The sequence below is a fragment of the Mytilus trossulus genome, chromosome 7, assembly GCF_036588685.1.
Source record: "Mytilus trossulus isolate FHL-02 chromosome 7, PNRI_Mtr1.1.1.hap1, whole genome shotgun sequence".
Lineage (NCBI taxonomy): Eukaryota > Metazoa > Mollusca > Bivalvia > Mytilida > Mytilidae > Mytilus > Mytilus trossulus.
In genome coordinates this window covers 60,570,049-60,588,139 of record NC_086379.1, presented here as the reverse complement: position 1 = coordinate 60,588,139, position 18,091 = coordinate 60,570,049, and the positions used below count along the sequence as shown (strand labels likewise).

Genomic DNA, 18,091 nt, shown 5'->3' with positions numbered 1-18,091 from the left:
CAAGACCCCTTGGAAATTTTGCAGAGAGATTGCCCAAACGTTGGAATTGTGTACACCTGCTATCATACATGTTATAGAACTGTTTGAGAATGTCTTCCTTTTGTATGCTATTATTATTTTCTTTATGTCACAAAATTTTTCGTATGTTTTTTTATATTCTAGCACGTACAAATTGATTCAATTCGAAAAAGGAAAAACGGTCAAACTAAACATTGCTAAAAACAAATTTTACTTCGTTTTAAATTCTACCTCTGTTTGTGAAATTTAAGTAACAATAGTCAGGTATTATCATTGTACAGAATTATTTTATAAAAAAAACCACAACAAATCCCGGTTAAAACATTGAAAAATCAATCCTGTTGCGAATACAATGAACGTGTTTTTATGTCTAAAAACAAACAAAAATCGACATAAAAAAAATTGCCTGACGCTTTTACATGTATGTATATAATGTTTTGTTCTTTTATTGTTTTTATGGTGTATTGTAAAATTATTATTTTGTTGATTTATGTATGCCTTCAAACCAATTGGGGTATGCATGTGCATTTATCCAATAAACTTCATTAAATAACTGTTTTGTCTGTGAAACTATTTGCTTAAAAAATTATGTCCTTGGTACTTTAATTAAACCAAAATCATGCCGGATCGATCTTCTGAGCTTTAATGTTTTTCTTTATAAAAAACTTAAAATCAGAAGAATCCTCCGAAATGTAATTATGTTTTTACTTGAATATTTATCAGATAAAACGTATACGTCACAGTGTTTTAAAGTATATGGTATAATGATTTATTTGATGTGTGTTTAAATATTCAACATAAAACGTAGACAATAAATAACGAACATAAAAAAATATTTAATGCGCAGCACGTTCCGAGAATTCAAATAAACCAATTTGTCGAATTCCAGGATATAACTCCATATTTTTGTCCAATGTAATAAACTCAAGACAGATGTTTGGTTAACCTGAATAGTGTCGCGATCATTTTATAAAACTTAATCATTGTGGTATTATTTTATTAAACCGAAATTATTTCACAATTAAATTAAGTGCATCAATATATGCACGAACGTATTATGGTAATCAAACTTATTTAACGAGTTTAATATTTCAATACAAAAAAAAAATAAAAAAATTAAATAGAAATATGAAAAATACAAAATAAATTGATATGAATAAATACCCAAAAAACAACAACCCAGCAACAATACATACAATGCTTTTAAAAATGTACATTTATATCCATAATCTTTGTTTTCTCAATGCAATATAGTTTTTTTTTCTGAATTTGAAAAATTATTCTTTTGACTTTTTGAACCCATGTGAATTTACGCGACTTTTGACTTTGTGTCGTGACAAAGCTATGCACAACTTCAGATTTCAAAACTCAAATATCTATACTGCATGTGATGCCTGTTCGAGGTTTCTATTTACACGAGTAAACACAACTATTACCAAGAATAGACCGACAGGGTACGCAGTTTTATAACAAAAATTGTATAAAGCCTGTAGTAGATTATAACTTTATATTTACCATGTTTACTCTGGTTATAAAGATAAAAGCATATTTGACTTGTTAAATGTGTGAAATGATTATTTAGATTTTAGCTGAATGTGTAAAATTATCATTTATGTTGGAACCTTATATTTTTACTTCTTTTTTTTTTTTTTTTACTTAAGAACAACGGAAAACACTAAAAGATGTATATGCTTATCAGAATATCACGTTTTTGTTAATTTAGTATATAATGAAACAGAGAAGAGATTCTATTTTCTCGAAGACAAGTACGCATTAAAAAAAATAACAAGAGGGAGGTAAATAATACGAAAAAATTCTTCACTCATTCAAATTCTTCAATTTGACGATATACAATTTACTCTGGAGTAAATTTTTAACCGATAAATTGCATTTAGTTGCAGGATTTAACTTTAAATTGAAATTGTTATAAATTTAAATTTTCAAAGAGTAAACCTGCTATAAACCATGTTGTCAGAGACTGTTTTCCAGTGTTGATTTGTATTAGTGATTTATCTGACAGGAAATGTCCCCAGTGAACGTTGATCTAAACGTACCATATTGTGAAAGCAAGGAACGTGGGTTTTTTTAATGTTCATTTAAAAAAAAAAAATCATCACTCACAAATTTAATATTCTTATTCAATTGAAAAATGTGAATTCAAAGCTTTTAGGGACCTAACAATTAACTTGATGGTTTGAGTGACGCATTTCGTCATTAATTTTGTTCACTGGTGCACGATATATGTTCAATGAACTCCTTCATCCGTTTGTATCTTGATATCCTGTACTATTGTAAATACTTGAATACACACGATACAGGTCGATTCAGCTGAGCGTTAACAAATTAACATGGTTTACAAAAAAGAAAAAAAAACGGGAATAGATTGCATCTATTGCAGACGTACTGAAACTTGAACGTTTAGGGCTATATTTGGTACTGTCAAATAGATTGTCTCACACTGAGCAGCATAAATCATTTGCATAAAAAATCCTATTAAATTTTTTTTGGCGACTGAATGATATTGACAGTGTAAAAGTTTTACTGATATCAGTTAGCTAAATGTCAAAACCATTACACAACATATAAATCAATATTTCTCCTTGCCTACCAAACTCAATACATCATTGTTTACAATACAAGATAGACGTGTCCTAAATTATCTTGGCAGTTATAAACTTCAAAACCTTAGCTATGTATGCCGCCAGCTGGCTAAATGAAATGGCAAAGGTTGTTTGTTGTTTCTCTTACATATCATTTGTGCGTGACTGAGGAGAAACACAGTCATTGGTTGCTATGAAAAGAGACAAGAAAAATGGCGAATTCACTACCTTTTTATCTGGTGTAAAAATCCACAATAATACATCATAGAATGGCATAATCTCCCAGGCGAGTAATTACATCCAAATGAATGCACAAAACACGTTATGCAAATATATATACACCATCATTTTTATGCATGCAAACTTAATCCAAAAACATCAACATTTAAAAATGCTAAATGAGCTCAATTATCCTTGCACGTAACTGTAATCTGTTCGTACAACCATTGTTTTGATGAACAAAATCAACGTACTAGAGGTCTCAACGGTAATACACATAATTACATTACGCATGGATGGTATATTTATTTTATCTGACACACATTCTTCATGTTCTTAACAGATCACACTTGAATCATTTTACATATCAATTATCAATTTATGGCGATGTGAGCCCTTTTATCTCCGGTTTCCGATTGGGTCGTTCTGGATTTCACGTTACAAGGCGGAGTTAGCTTATAATATATTACCCAGTTGCTGTCAAACTTGTGACAGATTTAGGTCAACCGATAAATACAACCACTTGTACATTGATTTTTTTTCTCTCGGTTTGAATAGGGTGAAGTCATGAGAAATGTTACCCTAACATCCCACGTTTGTGTATAAATATCTAACAAACCAATTAACAAACGAACACTTATAGACCAAATTTTACTGCTTTTAATAATTTGATGTCTTGGCACTAATGGTATTTTTCACGTGGTATTTTTTATTCGATTAGTCATGCTGAAACTATGAATGGATATAGATAACGATTTGTGTTTATAATGACCCAATGACATTGCCTAAATGAAAGAAACTAGGCCAATAAAATGGTATTTACACTTCCAACAACCCAGAAGTTCAGTACTTTGGTACTACGATGAAAACAAAAAAAATATTGTTTTAGAATTGGGAATAATTTAAAATTAATTAAGGTATCTCCTATGATTCATTTATTTTTTGTCAGCTATTCAAATAAACCGTTTCCAATTTACTAGGCCTGACGTATCAGTTATAAATAAAGTTAAGAATGGAAATAGAGAAAGTATCAAAGAGACAACAATCCGACGTCACACTAAACCCCAAAATATTTTAAAAGATGAACATAATTTAAAAAAAAATACCATGTAAGACTAACAAAGGCTCCGGAAATTGGACAGGCACAATAATGAAGCGAGGTTAATCATGTTTCTACCTCTAGCTAATGTAGAATAAACAAAGACACAGCAAAAAGCACAGTACTATTTAGTTTCAAAGAGCTCACAGTCCGATGTCCGAAGAGCTATCAAAAGAAACTAAACAAAATGCAGTTAAGTTGGCACCTTTTAATAGGATTATATTTTCCATCATTACCTACGTAAACTTATAACAGAGTTCGTGATTTAAAAATAATCTTGAACTACATCCAATTTTTTTAATTTATGTATTATGCAGCAAACTTAAATGTACAATGAGCTGCAAAAGTTTCTTGTCTGCATCCGATTATACCCGGATAGATGGCGGCTCGATGAAGCTCGTTTGTCTAGTGAAATATATACTGTTTTATTTCGTTTTTTTAGTATTATATACATATTTTTCATCATTTCAATATGAACGTATACATGCAAACTGTTTTAAAATTGAATCGTCTGTGTGTCTGAGGTTAAGTAAAGAGTTTGAATCACGAAATTCAATCTCAAAATTCATGTGTTAGGCAGCAAACTTCAATGAACAATGAGCTGCAAAAGTTTCTTATCTGCATCCGATTTTACCCGGATAGGTGGCGGCTCGATGAAGCTAGTTTGTCTAGCGATATGTATTGTGTATTTCGTGTAATTTTTTTTATAGCATTATATATAATTTAAACATTTTCATATGAACATACTTAAAAGTATTTAAAAATAAAATTGTATTGCAATTTACATAAATAAACTGTATTTCGCTAAACCTTCTGAAATTTTAAATCCAGTCAATTTTCTCTAACTTTATAATATATTTGGTCTTTTTATCATTTTAAATTCCAACGTTACTGTCTTTTAGGAGACGAAACGTCCGGCAAGGTGGTATCTACATGATTAGATTATACGATAGAAACGTTTGACGGCGGTTTTTCAACATTGGGCACACCAGGTGGTGTACTCGATACATCAGTCCCATCTTAAAATGTCCCCAATGTTGAATAGGGTATAGATATGGTCACATTGGTCTTCTTGCGACCAGCACGAAAACCCTTGTTAAATTGAGACGTATGTTTGGCTGTGCAGGATGTATAAGTACGCAGCCACGTCCGGCCAGAATCGGCACGTTAAGAACCTTTCATCAACTTTTAGGGGGGTCTCCATGTATCCAGTGGCATTCCAAATTGCCCCGATCTTCATACCGAATGGCCTCTTTAACAGGACCTGCCTATTGTATTTCCAGTTAATTAATTCTCATCTAACATGGCATGCAATAACCCAACATCAGTCGTTCTTATATGGATCAAGATAAAAAGCTAAAATTCAAGCTATTGAAAGGGCGACAATCCTCGTTTTTTTGTTGTTTTTTTTTACTATTTTTGTATTTTGTTTATGCTACTTGATCGCCCTAAAATATATACTGAAAGTAACCTCGTATTTAATAACCAGACATTGTAGAAAGTCAGGCGCGGATCCAGAGAGGGAAGGGGGTGGGGTGTTCCGGGGGTTGGAACCCCCATTTTTTTTTGGACGATCAATGCATTTGAATAGGGACATGTAATTGAAACTCCCCCTTTGTCCTGGGTCAGGACCCCTCTTTTTAAAATAGCTGGATCCGCCTCTGAAAGTGTTTATTTTTTATGTTGTAATTGTTCAAAAGATTTTCCTATTTCTAGAATAAAGAACTACACAAACCACGTACAAATTAAAACAGTTCAGCAACACACCGGTCAGCAACACCCTACTTGAAATGAAATTACGGAATGGAAATAACATCAGGAACAATACAGACTTCATATAAAACAAAAATATAATACGCTCTTATGTGGAAACATGTTTTAAACGGATAAAACATTCACCATATTGCTCTTCAAATCTTTTGTGTTTTTCTTTCTTTATTATGATAAACCAATTAACAGAGGAGACTTTATACATTTAAAACGGGACAAATTGATGCAATTCACCACAAAAAGATCAAGAAATAGATTCATATAATCTTGTATTCAATAATTCCTTTGTCATCTTAAGCAGGCTGTTTCATGATATATATAGTTGTGTTCTGAAAAATAAAGTTTTTGCAAATATTTTAGAATGGGTCAAAATAATTCATTTACTCTCGCTTTCAGTCGGAAAGTATAAGTTAAGAGTTCGGAATCTACAAAACATTACTATATAGATATAGGAAGATGTGGTGTGAGTGCCAATGAGACAACTCTCCATCCAAATAACAATTTAAAAATTAAACCATTATAGGTTAAAGTACGGCCTTCAACACGGAGCCTTGGCTCACACCGAACAACAAGCTATAAAGGGCCCCAAAATTACTAGTGTAAAACCATTCAAACGGGAAAACCAACGGTCTAATCTATATAAACAAAACGAGAAACGAGAAACACGTATATATTACATAAACAAACGACAACTACTGTACATCAGATTCCTGACTTAGGACAGGTGCAAACATATGCCTGTTTGGTAAATGCGAATACCTCATTCGTTATGATAGAAAATGATTTTTTCCATAAAATCGGAGCTTAATCATTATAATGATATTGTTGTGCATCTCAAGTGCGGGGTCGTGCATGGTATCGATCCGATCCCCTACCGTCCATACCGTACCAAATTAAATATTTCGTCTCAAATTCCTCACAACACTGAGATAAGTTTCCCTTTCGAAACTATCCTTAAATTTAAAATAAATTCGTATTGTACATCCTTTTATTTATAGCATTCTCTAAAGGAATATCTTTCAAAAATTGCATGTACCTTCAATTAATCATTTCATAGATATAGGAAGATGTGGTGTGAGTGCCAATGAGACAACTCTCCATCCAAATAACAATGTATAAACTACCATTATAGGTCAATGTATGGCCTTCAACACTGAGCATTGGCTCACACCGAACAACAAGCTATAAAGGGCCCCAAAATTACTAGTGTAAAACCATTCAAACGGGAAAACCAACGGTCTAATCTATATAAGAAACGTACATCAGATTCCCGACATAGGACAGGTGCAAAATTTTGCAGCGGGATTAAAGTCTTAATAGTACCAAACCTTCTCCCTTTTTTCTGAAACAATAGTATAACATCACAACATAGAAAAACACACGATAAAATATATCTACATTCCGCTATTTGGCATAAATTAAAAAAAAAAAAACAATAAAAGAAAAACACGTTGTATACAATTTTGATGCTTATAAAATTTATCTTTACTAGTTTTATCTGAATAGACGACACCAATTCATATGAAAATTGATGAGTAGGAACACTGTGTTCTACTTTACCGACATGATGAGACAGATTTTCAACGTGCAACGTTCACCAGGTGACATCAGTTCATGTGTTTGAGCTTTTGATTTTGCCATTTGATTATGGACTTTCCGTTTTGATTTTTCCTCGGAGTTCTGATTTTTTGTGATTTTACTTTATTAAACTAATTGACGGCATTCATATGGTACAAAACTGTACACCGCTCCCTGCCGACCTATTTTTATTTTCAAATCAGTCAGAGTTCCTTCAGACACTTGTCAAATACTAGTAGACCAAAGAAGCCACACATTTAGATATATATATATATTGATGATGTTCATTCCAATAACAATTTAAAATCTTTCTGATTGGATTTTATAATATATCCCCTAGAACTACAAAAATAAAATAACAACAGACACAGATTATCCGCCTCATTTGTAGACCTTTACCTCGAATTTGACATAGAGAGTCATCTCGGTACCAGAATGTATGACAAAAGAGACAATTTTAGTTTTAAAAAAGTTTGTTGGGAAGGTTTTAACTGTTTAATCTGCATTTGGTGATATCCATCTGATGTGGCTCTGTACATCCCGTCATTGTGTGATTGTTCTATGGTACATTTTCAGTATTCTTGTCTTTCGTGTTTGCTAATGCGCTTTGTATATATGCCTTTTATGTGTCTTTGATACATGTAACGTGGCTCTGTACTTATACATCCCGTTTTAGTGTTATGGTAAATTTTGTATAGTTGTCTTTCGAATTCATTTTTGCTAACTTACTTTGTCTATTTGAATTTTTGTGTTTCTTTGTTACATAATATTTTGATGGATTTTATAGTGATTTAGATTTTAACAATGTTAACTGTTGTACCCCTATTTTTGACATGTTAACCGATGATGTATAATTGTTTGTTGACACATCGTTGTCACTATGGAATTTTATGCGACTGTCATACAATTGAGAGGTTTAACTTGCTTTAAAACCAAGTTTAATTCACAATTTTCTACATAAGGAAATGTCTATACGCAGCGTAGCCTTTCTACCAATACCAGAATAAAGTAGCTCCTGCCCCGCCCCTATCAATTAATTTAGCATGTGGTAGCATTATCGCCTTGAAATGCGAGAGAAAAACGTTGCAAGATCCTGCAATAGTTGGATCGGCTGAAGGAAAAACTAAGTATATTGTTTGTGCTCACCGTGAAGCGTTTCATATAATAATGACGTATTGGAGCGAATACAAAATTATTCTCTTATTGCTTGCTTAATTTATTGAAGGACTTTGGTTTCAATTTAGAATTTTCTGAGAATTTTGATGGTGACAGGCTGGACTTTCATTGAATGGAATATTTACAACTTGTTTTCTGTCATTAATTTCCATTCCACCTCTGGTGTATATCATCGCAAATTACATAGGCTGACTCAGTTGGGCTCTGATGCATTGTGTATCAACCATTATATGGTTAATATATATACTTTGTATGTGTCGCACTCGTACGTCGAGTATAGTGTTTGAGCACGCAATCCCCCTTTTTTGTCCAAATCTGGAATCTGCATCTGGGGTACGTCCTCATGTTGTTTTTATTTTGCAATGCAAGTGCATTATATTAATTAATAGCATACTTGTTCTGTTCTAGTGCTTGTATAAAATGAATAATTAACAAAAAGTTACATTTTAATGAAAAAAGTTTTTCACAAAAAAACATTATAGTCTACAAAAGCTCATGATTATTTGTTTGCTCTTTGTCATTGATAATGTTTAAATTACAAATATCCTCCTACCTGCATATACATATTCAGATTTTACTAGAAATTTCCCGAAGAAACGCCCATAATGTACCTGCGTACCAATTCAGGAATATGACGTTTCAATGAGTTGTTATCCATTTGGTTGATGTGGTTAAGTTTTGATTTTGCCATTTAATTATGGACTTTCCTCTGAGGTAAGTAACTTTGTTATTTTAATTTTTCGCAGAGCCTTTATTTGATTAATTACTCTATTGATTTTTGTCAAAACTGTTCGATATATTAGTTTCTTGACAATACAATTATTGTATAGAATAAGATTACCAAAAAAAATATAAATTCGCGGAAACATGTCATTCGTGACATCAGTTTGTGATGAGGTTCGGTTTTAATCTGTTAATGCCGAAGACTGTGTGACAACTGTATAATGTGATCATTGGGACAAAGGAGATGCAAGCACTCTCTGAAATGGTTAAGTGTTTGTTGGTTACTTGTTGATGTAAAATATTCAATGCATGTGCAAGACAAGAACTAGTTAACAATGCATTAAAAAGGGTAGATTAACAATGTTAACTGTTGTACCCATATTTTTGACATGTTAACCGATGATGTATAATTGTTTGTTGACACATCGTTGTAACTATGGAATTTTATGCGTCTGTCATACAAGTGAGAGGTTTAACTTGCTTTAAAACCAAGTTTAATTCACAATTTTCTACATAAGGAAATGTCTATACGCAGCGTGGCCTTTCTACCAATACCAGAATAAAGTAGCTCCTGCCCCTATCAATTAATTTAGCATGTAGTAGCATTATCGCCTTGAAATGCGAGAGAAAAACGTTGTAAGATCCTGCATTAGTTGGATCGGCTGAAGGAAAAACTAAGTATATTGTTTGTGCTCACCGTGAAGCGTTTCATATAATAATGACGTATTAGAGCGAATACACAAATATTCTCTTATTGCTTGCTTAATTTATTGAAGGACTTTGGTTTCAATTTAGAATTTTCTGAGAATTTTGATGGTGACAGGCTGGACTTTCATTAAATGGAATATTTACAACTTGTTTTCTGTCATTAATTTCATTTCCACCTCTGGTGTATATCATCGCAAATTACATAGGCTGAGTCAGTTGGGCTCTGATGCATTGTGTATCAACCATTGTATGGTTAATATATATACTTTGTATGTGTCGTACTCGTACGTCGATTATAGTGTTTGAGCACGCAATCCCCCTTTTTTGTCCAAATCTGGAATCCGCATCAGGGGTCCTCGTGTAGTTTTTATTTTACAATGCAAGTGCATTATATAAATTAATAGCATACTTGTTCTGTTCTAGTGCTTGTATAAAATGAATAATTAACAAAAAGTTACATTTTAATGAAAAAAGTTTTTCACAAAAAAACATTATAGTCTACAAAAACTCATGATTATTTGTTTGCTCTTTGTCATTGGTAATGTTTAAATTACCAATATCCTCCTACCTGCATATACATATTCAGATTTTACCAGAAATTTCCTCAAGAAACGCCCATAATGTACCTGCGTACCAATTCAGGAATATGACGTGTCAATGAGTTGTTATCCATTTGGTTGATGTGTTTAAGTTTTGATTTTGCCATTTAATTATGGACTTTCCTCGGAGGTAAGTAACTTTGTTATTTTAATTTTTCGCAGAGCCTTTATTTGATTAATTACTCTTGGTTTTTGTCAAAACTGTTCGATATATTAGTTTCTTGACAATACAATTATTGTATAGAATAAGATTACCAAAAAAAATATAAATTCGCGAAAACATGTCATTCGTGACATCAGTTTGTGATGAGGTTCGGTTTTAATCTGTTAATGCCGAAGACTGTGTGACAACTGTATAATGTGATCATTGGGACAAAGGAGATGCAAGCACTCTCTGAAATGGTTAATTGTTTGTTTGTTACTTGTTGATGTAAAATATTCAATGCATGTGCAAGACAAGAACTAGTTAACAATGCATTAAAAAGGGTAGATTCTGTAATAGAGGCCGTCAGGGATGAAGGTCGGGTATTTTAGGACTGCCAATGAAAAATCGTGCTACATTGGATAGGGACAGACATATCGCGTGCCACTTATTTAACGAGGAATTGAATAAATATAAGTTCTTGGACGTGGCTGCGTACTTGTACATTCTGCACTTACCAACTCGAGCCATGGTTTTTCTGCCGGTTGTAAGAAAACCATTATGATCATAGCACTATTCCCCAGTTACTAATGAAGGTTCTCTGAAATGAAACAGAACATATACAAACTTGGTTTCTGAAAGGTTAGTTTGATGCAAGGGGTATAGCAATGTAACTTGGTAAAGAAATATGTGCATGCTTTATTTTTGGGGAGGGATGAGAATATTTTCATGTAACAATTCACGAATTTAAAGAGCTTGCATTCTTCCAATACGTGATTTCTGACATAATGTCCGCATTCAGCATTCTTAATACATCCTATTGAAACCAACATACTATTTATAGATAATGTTACCAGAAGTATACCACTGTTCAAAATTAATACAGATGGACATTATATATCCAAAGTGAATGTTGTGAAATTTCGTTTAAATAAGTTAGTAGAAATCCCTCAAATAGATGGCTTGATCCAAAAAACACATTTTTTGTTTTACATTTAATATTTAATTTTCATTCAGGGAAACCTTTCCGGCCAACAAATTTGACATATGGGTAGCTATCAAAATCCTTTTGTTATATTAAATCTTTGAAATCAATACTATTAACTGAAAACCAAGTTGCTCATTTTTGGATCACATTTTCACTATAATATCTCTTTCAAAACTTCATTTTCTGTACATCTGATGTTTGGACACCCTGTTACAAACCCCTATTCAATAAAATACGAAGTTGCAGCTATTGTGTCAGATATCTTCAGTCACAGACTTTTCAACCCAGTTCGCATTGGAAAAGACGGAATGGAGAAAAGATCCCTATTAAAACTTTCCTCTGCCAATAAAGGTATTGGTGCCATCAAGTTGAGCAATCTCATTCGTCATAGCTCAGATCGCTCGAAAAAAAAAATCCTCCCCGTTTTTTTTTCCTTTACCAAACCAATTTCATATAAAATTTTCGATCACAGTGATACAGAATATCAATATCGACGACTAAACCTCCTGATTGCACCTACGCTAGTTTCCTTAAAACTGACCGTGTTATAACTGGTGACCTCAACATGAACTGAATGACATGAAGTCGTCGATATTGGTATTCTGCAACACTGTGTTTGTAACCGAATATTTTATTTAAAACACTTATTCAAAATACTAATGGATTCAGTCGAGGCAAAGTTGGCCTACGATGGATTTCGCTAATTTAGTTGTTTATTTTTTGTCTTCAATTGTTTTGATTCTCATAAATCATTGGCTTTCAAAAATTTGGTCCTGAGTGATCCGGATGAACGTAAATTCAAAAAAGCGCTTTGGAATTTATTTTACGTGTTGTTTTCATTTTTAATATTATAAACAATGGATGAACACAATGATGACTGCTGTTCCGTAATTTTTAATAGTATTACCCATTACATGTTTGTTAAATTTCCTCACACATTTGTCAATATAAGGGAATCATATGCGAATGTTATACAAGTGAAAAGGTTAGCAGCTTTAAGACTAGATTCATAGGAAAATGCCTGTACCAAGTAAAGGATACTACAGTCGTTTGATGTGGTTAAGTCTTGATTTTGGCATTTGATGTAAGGTAAATTAACAAAAAATCCGTACTCCGAGGAAAATTCAAAACGGAAAGTCCGTAGTCAAACATCTCCTTCATTTAACAAGTTTGATATACCTCTAGTGAGAGCTCCACCATTTCGTTTACACATAATTTTGCCAGAATTGAATTTGGGTGTATGCCGTCGGACAGCAGTTTGTAGTTCTTTCTGTACCTTATCCTGGTCTTGTGTTTTAAGTTTATTGAATACAATTCGGTCTTGTTAGAACCGCGGCGCTGTGTACTTTTTATTATTAAACAGTTTTAATTGTCTATTATAGTAAGCGGTTTGATAACACAGTTCTTTGTCTATGATATTTGCTTGTGTGACAGATCTATGCCCTTTTGTCTTATCTATGACAAGTGCTGGATAGTACTTCAAGGGAAGTTTTTGTTGTTTTGGTCTGTTTTGTATTTATCTTTATTCTTTCTTTCTCTGAGTGCTTTGTTAAAAGTAGGAACAGAATAATATGGGCATTCAAGAAAAAATATTGTGACATATTTATATCTTTCTTAAATGTATATACTTTCCTCTGGTCAAGATTTCATAGGTGCCATACCAGTCTAGAATATTTGATTTTTTTTTCCCTGTTCTTTCAATTTCGTAAGGGAATCTTTATATGTTCTTCAGAGTCGGATGTACTTCCGATCCTGCCTACATCATGGAACTTTTCCCAGACACTTTGTTCACGCTGAACCCCTTACTATACGTGAAGAGTATGCATGGTTTCTCTTGTGAGGCCTTGCCTTTTGTAAGCCTATAACCTTTTTTTATATTCTTTGATAATTTTATTCATTGACATTAAGTTCTAGTGGTTACATCGTATCAAGTTCGGATTTCAAAAATAATTTAAAATAAAAAAAAAACTAATGTGGCAGCAATATGCATAGTGTCAATGCGCAGATTCAAAAAAGGTGTCATGCTCGAACATTAATTAATCCATATGAATAGTTATATACAGTTATTTTGGACTTGTTAAAATATTTTACTTATTTGACAAATGAATTACGGAATACACACTGAAAACTTTTTGACTTTTTGCCGGAGCAGAAAAAAACTCGACCATGACGACCGGATGTGACGTGATATTTCAGGAACAGTTGTAAACTGTAACTGACTCGGGAATACAGAAAACCAGCATTCTGTTCTCAGTGTTATGTGCATTGTCATAACGTATAAATTGTTGGTTGTTATTGTAAAATTTGTAGTGTGCTAATTCTGCTTATGTCATGTTTTGCTGTCCTTGCACATCTTCTTTGGTAGGTATTAATAATGGTTAATAATTAGAGTTATTAAGTCAATAGGAGTTTGCAGGCTTTCTCTTGCTAAGTGGCGACTACCTTCGTGTAGAATGTTGCCGATAAGAGTTGTCCTTATTGGTGATGTTGTTTCACACAATAAGATAAAATGTTCAATGGTTTCGTCAGCTTTATTACAGAGTCTACAAATCGGATTTGTTGCATAATTTGAATATTCCGCTTTTTTAGATTGCAGTATGTAGGTTCCTGTAACTAATATAGTGCAAATGGACAGTTTCTTGATCTCAGTTATATTTGCACTTGTTGGTTTAAGTAAAGGATGAATTCTGCCAATATCATATTCACATTAAAGATATCCTAGTATTGAGTACCCCTTCATTTTGGTCTTTATGGCACCCTCCCAGTACTTGTGAATCTTTTTAGTTATAAACCTCTTCCATTCCATTTTTTGTTAATGTCTTATCAAGATACTGTTCTAGCTCTATGATGTCATATTTGCCACATATCTTTTTCAGATCAATAAACCAGCTATTGCTTGAGTAGGTTTAAATTTGAAGTTGTTCCGCTATTCTCCACTCTAAGGACGATCTTTCAGAGCTGGTTATATGTCCAAATAGTGTGATAATTTTAACATAGATCTCTGCTTCAAGTGGGAGCAAACCTGATAATATATAGACGTCTGGGTCAGCCACATTTAGTTTGAGAGATAAAATCTGTTTAATCCACCTTTTATGTTGCTGTTGTATAAGATCTAAATTTTTACCTGTTGATATCAAAACTTTTAGGCCGTATGTCAAAACTGGTAAGATGTATGTTCTGAATAAGTAGACTACTGTTTCAGGGTCTAATCGGTTTTCCCCATGTAATCCTGCACCCATAAGACTGTACATAGATCTTCTGGCCTTTTTTTTTATATATATTTTCAGTAATGGTTGCATTGGTAGAGACTTTTTGAGATTTTTATATTCCAATATGAGAGGAGTATTGGACAATGGGCATATCTATATTTTTAAGTTTCCAAAAACCTTGTTCAACATCTAGCATGCTATTACATTGTATTGATTGGCAAGACTACACTTTTTTGAGGCTTTAGTAGATATCCCTCTCTTTGGCTCAAATCAACTGCTATTGTGTGGAATAAACTAAGAAAGTCGTATGTGTACTTTGCGTTGTGTTTACTTTGCGTATAATATTTACAATGGTGAAGCCCATACAAGGTGTAAGCAACGTCACAAGCATGTGAACGTAAATACGGGAAACGTAACGTTATAACTTCGAACTATTCTCAACATACTGGGGCCCGCAAAGTGTATTTATGTACAAAACAATAGACTATTACTTTAAATGTTCATAATTGAAACGAAAAAATATGATTTAAAATATGATGGGCAATTACGGTCTCTATAACGATTTGAAAATCGGACACAAAATTTAATGTCCTCTAAGAATTTGTCCAAAATTTAATGTTCTCCTTTGCACGCATTGCTGCCTTTCGCATAGGCAGTGTTATTTTGGTATCGACTTCTTTCGTCTCCTCTGATGTATTTGATAGTTCATCTTCGTTGATCTCTAGCGGATAAAGTTTGACGATCGGACGTGAAGTCTGACCACTGTTCGTTCTGATTATCGCCGAACGCACTAAACCATTGTTACCAGTAACAACTTCCTCCACTACTGCTGTTTTCCATTTAATTCGCGGTTTATCGTCATGCACTTGAACTACATCTCCTACTTTAATGTTAATCTTATTGTCTCCAGTCTTTTTATGAAATTCTCGAAGTGAGGTTAAGTACTCAAATCTCCAACGGTTCCAAAAATGTTCAATAAGAGTAGATAATCTTTGAGCACGTTTTGAAATATCTGAAGCAGTCAATGCATATGTTTCGTTAATGTTGTCCATTTCGGTACGTGGATACGGTAATGTTGTAACTCGGCGTCCATACAACAGGTGCGCGGGTGTTAACGGTTCACTATCGGTAATGTCTGTAGAAACATATGTTAGTGGTCGATCGTTCAGAATTTTCTCTATTTCTGTGACAAATGTCTGTAACATATCCAAATTTATTAACGCACGTCCTAGTGTCTTTTTCAAATTTGTTTTTGTAAGTGCAATTAATCTCTCCCACCACCCTCCGAACCAGGGTGCACGTTTCGGAATGAATCTCCATTCGACTCCAAAAGAAGATAAAGCTTCTTCAATTTTCTTTGACTCACATAGCCGTTTTACCTCCTGTGACGCTGAAATAAAAGAAAGCGCATTGTCCGACATAACGATCTGCGGTAATGATTTCCTACTTGTAAATCGTCTAAATCCAAGTAAAAAAGATTCTTCGTTCATAGCTGGTATTATCTCTAAATGCACGGCTCTTGTCGACGCACACGTAAATAAACATATGTAAACTTTTTTCAATGTACCATCATTTTGTACCATCATTTTCCTTGACTTGAAGCGCTGCTGTAAAGTCTATACCTGTAACTGTGAAAGGCGGTGCTTCTTGAAGTCTTATTTTGTGTAATGGTGGAGGGTCTGGTGCCCTATACGGTTTTCCGTTGACCTTTTTGCAAGTTGTACATCTGTGAAGTAATTGTCGGGTGAATTGGCGCAAAGACGGTATCCAGAATGTTTGACGGATCTGTGTAACGGTGGCATTAACTCCAGAATGCATAACTAGTTCGTGTGAGTTCAACACTATAAGCTCTGATAATCGGTTATTTGCTGGTAAAATATAAGGATGTTTTGCTGATTCGGATAATGGCGCATTATGAATTCTACCTTTACATCTCATTAAATTGTTTTCATCTAAAATAAAGTTGAAGTTGTCGAAGTCGTGGAAATTTAGTTTTTTGCGCATTTTTTAATGTGAGTGCGCGTACTTCACCGAGGTATGCCGTCGCTTGGCAACATCGTTTCCATAATATAGTTGATTGCTGTAATTCATCTGGTTGTATTTCCCCAGTGTTTCTAATAGACTTAGTTGTCTTACAATTTTGAATAAAACGTTGGACATACGTTGTCACTCGCAAAAGCTTCTTGTAAGATCCATACCTGTTAGCATTTATAATTTTGTCAATTCCAAAATGAAGATTATCATTTTTGTCAGTGTTGCTTTCTTCATCTAATGTCTCCTCATTGTCGTCTGCTAATACGGATAAAGCTGTGTTAATAGGTAAATGTGTTTCCAAGTTGGCTGAATGTTGAATTAGGCAAGTCGGTCCTGTTTTCCATAATACGTTCTCCATAAACTGTTTTGCGGTTATACCACGAGTGAGCAAATCAGCAGGGTTACAATTTGTCGGGCAGTATTTCCATTTGCATCCTTCCGTTAATTCATTAATATCTTTAATTCGATTTGATACGAAGCGTTTCAACGGTTTTGACGTTTTTAACCATTGAAGTACAATTTGGCTGTCCGACCAAAGTGTCACATCTGTACATTCCAAAGTAGATTTAAGATGTTGTGTTAGGCGAGCTCCCATTACGGCGGCCATTAATTCCAATTGTGGCAATGTCAGCGTTTTAACGGGTGCAACGCGTGTTTTTGCCATCACTAATGCGGCACTATGTCATTTCGATAGATACATGTATGCTACCGCTCCATACGCTTTCATGCTTGCGTCGACAAATATATGTAGTGATCTTGAGTTTGTATTTCCGGTAAAGTATTGTCTAGGCAATTTCATACTTGTAACGATTCCTATGTCTTTTGCCAGATCCTTCCATTGTAACTGTAGATTTTCGGGTAGGGGTTCGTCCCAATCATAGCGTTCTTTCCACAAATCTTGCATCAAAATCTTTGCTCGGATACTAACTGGGTTATATTTATATTTATCATATTTTGGAGTTCAAAGGGATTGTTGGATATCGAGGCAATATCGTCAGCACAGTTCGGAGCACAACAGTTTATGTTTCCAATTTTGGCTCCCCGTCCTGAGTTGCTCAGAATTTGTAGTAGGGGGTTGATATAAACTTTGTAGAGGTAAGCGCTAATGGTTCCACCTTGTCTTACGTCTTGTTCAATATTAAATAATAAATTTGACATTGTATTGACCCATTTTACACAGGATGTTGCATTTTCATATAAATTGCTGATCAGTAAAATAGAATGTTGT

General features: G+C 33.7%; 1 protein-coding gene across 1 annotated transcript; it reads right to left on the bottom strand.

Annotated features, from left to right (window-relative positions):
* Positions 1-15,422: 15,422 nt before the first annotated feature.
* On the bottom strand, positions 15,423-16,250 carry LOC134726569 (uncharacterized). The gene has a single exon (XM_063590976.1). The coding sequence runs from the start codon at positions 16,248-16,250 to the stop codon at positions 15,423-15,425; it is 828 nt and encodes a 275-aa protein (XP_063447046.1).
* Positions 16,251-18,091: the final 1,841 nt, after the last annotated feature.

Coding starts and splice junctions, on each gene's coding strand:
- LOC134726569 (XM_063590976.1), bottom strand. CDS start 16,250: ATGTCGGACAATGCGCTTTCTTTTATTTCAGCGTCACAGGAGGTAAAA.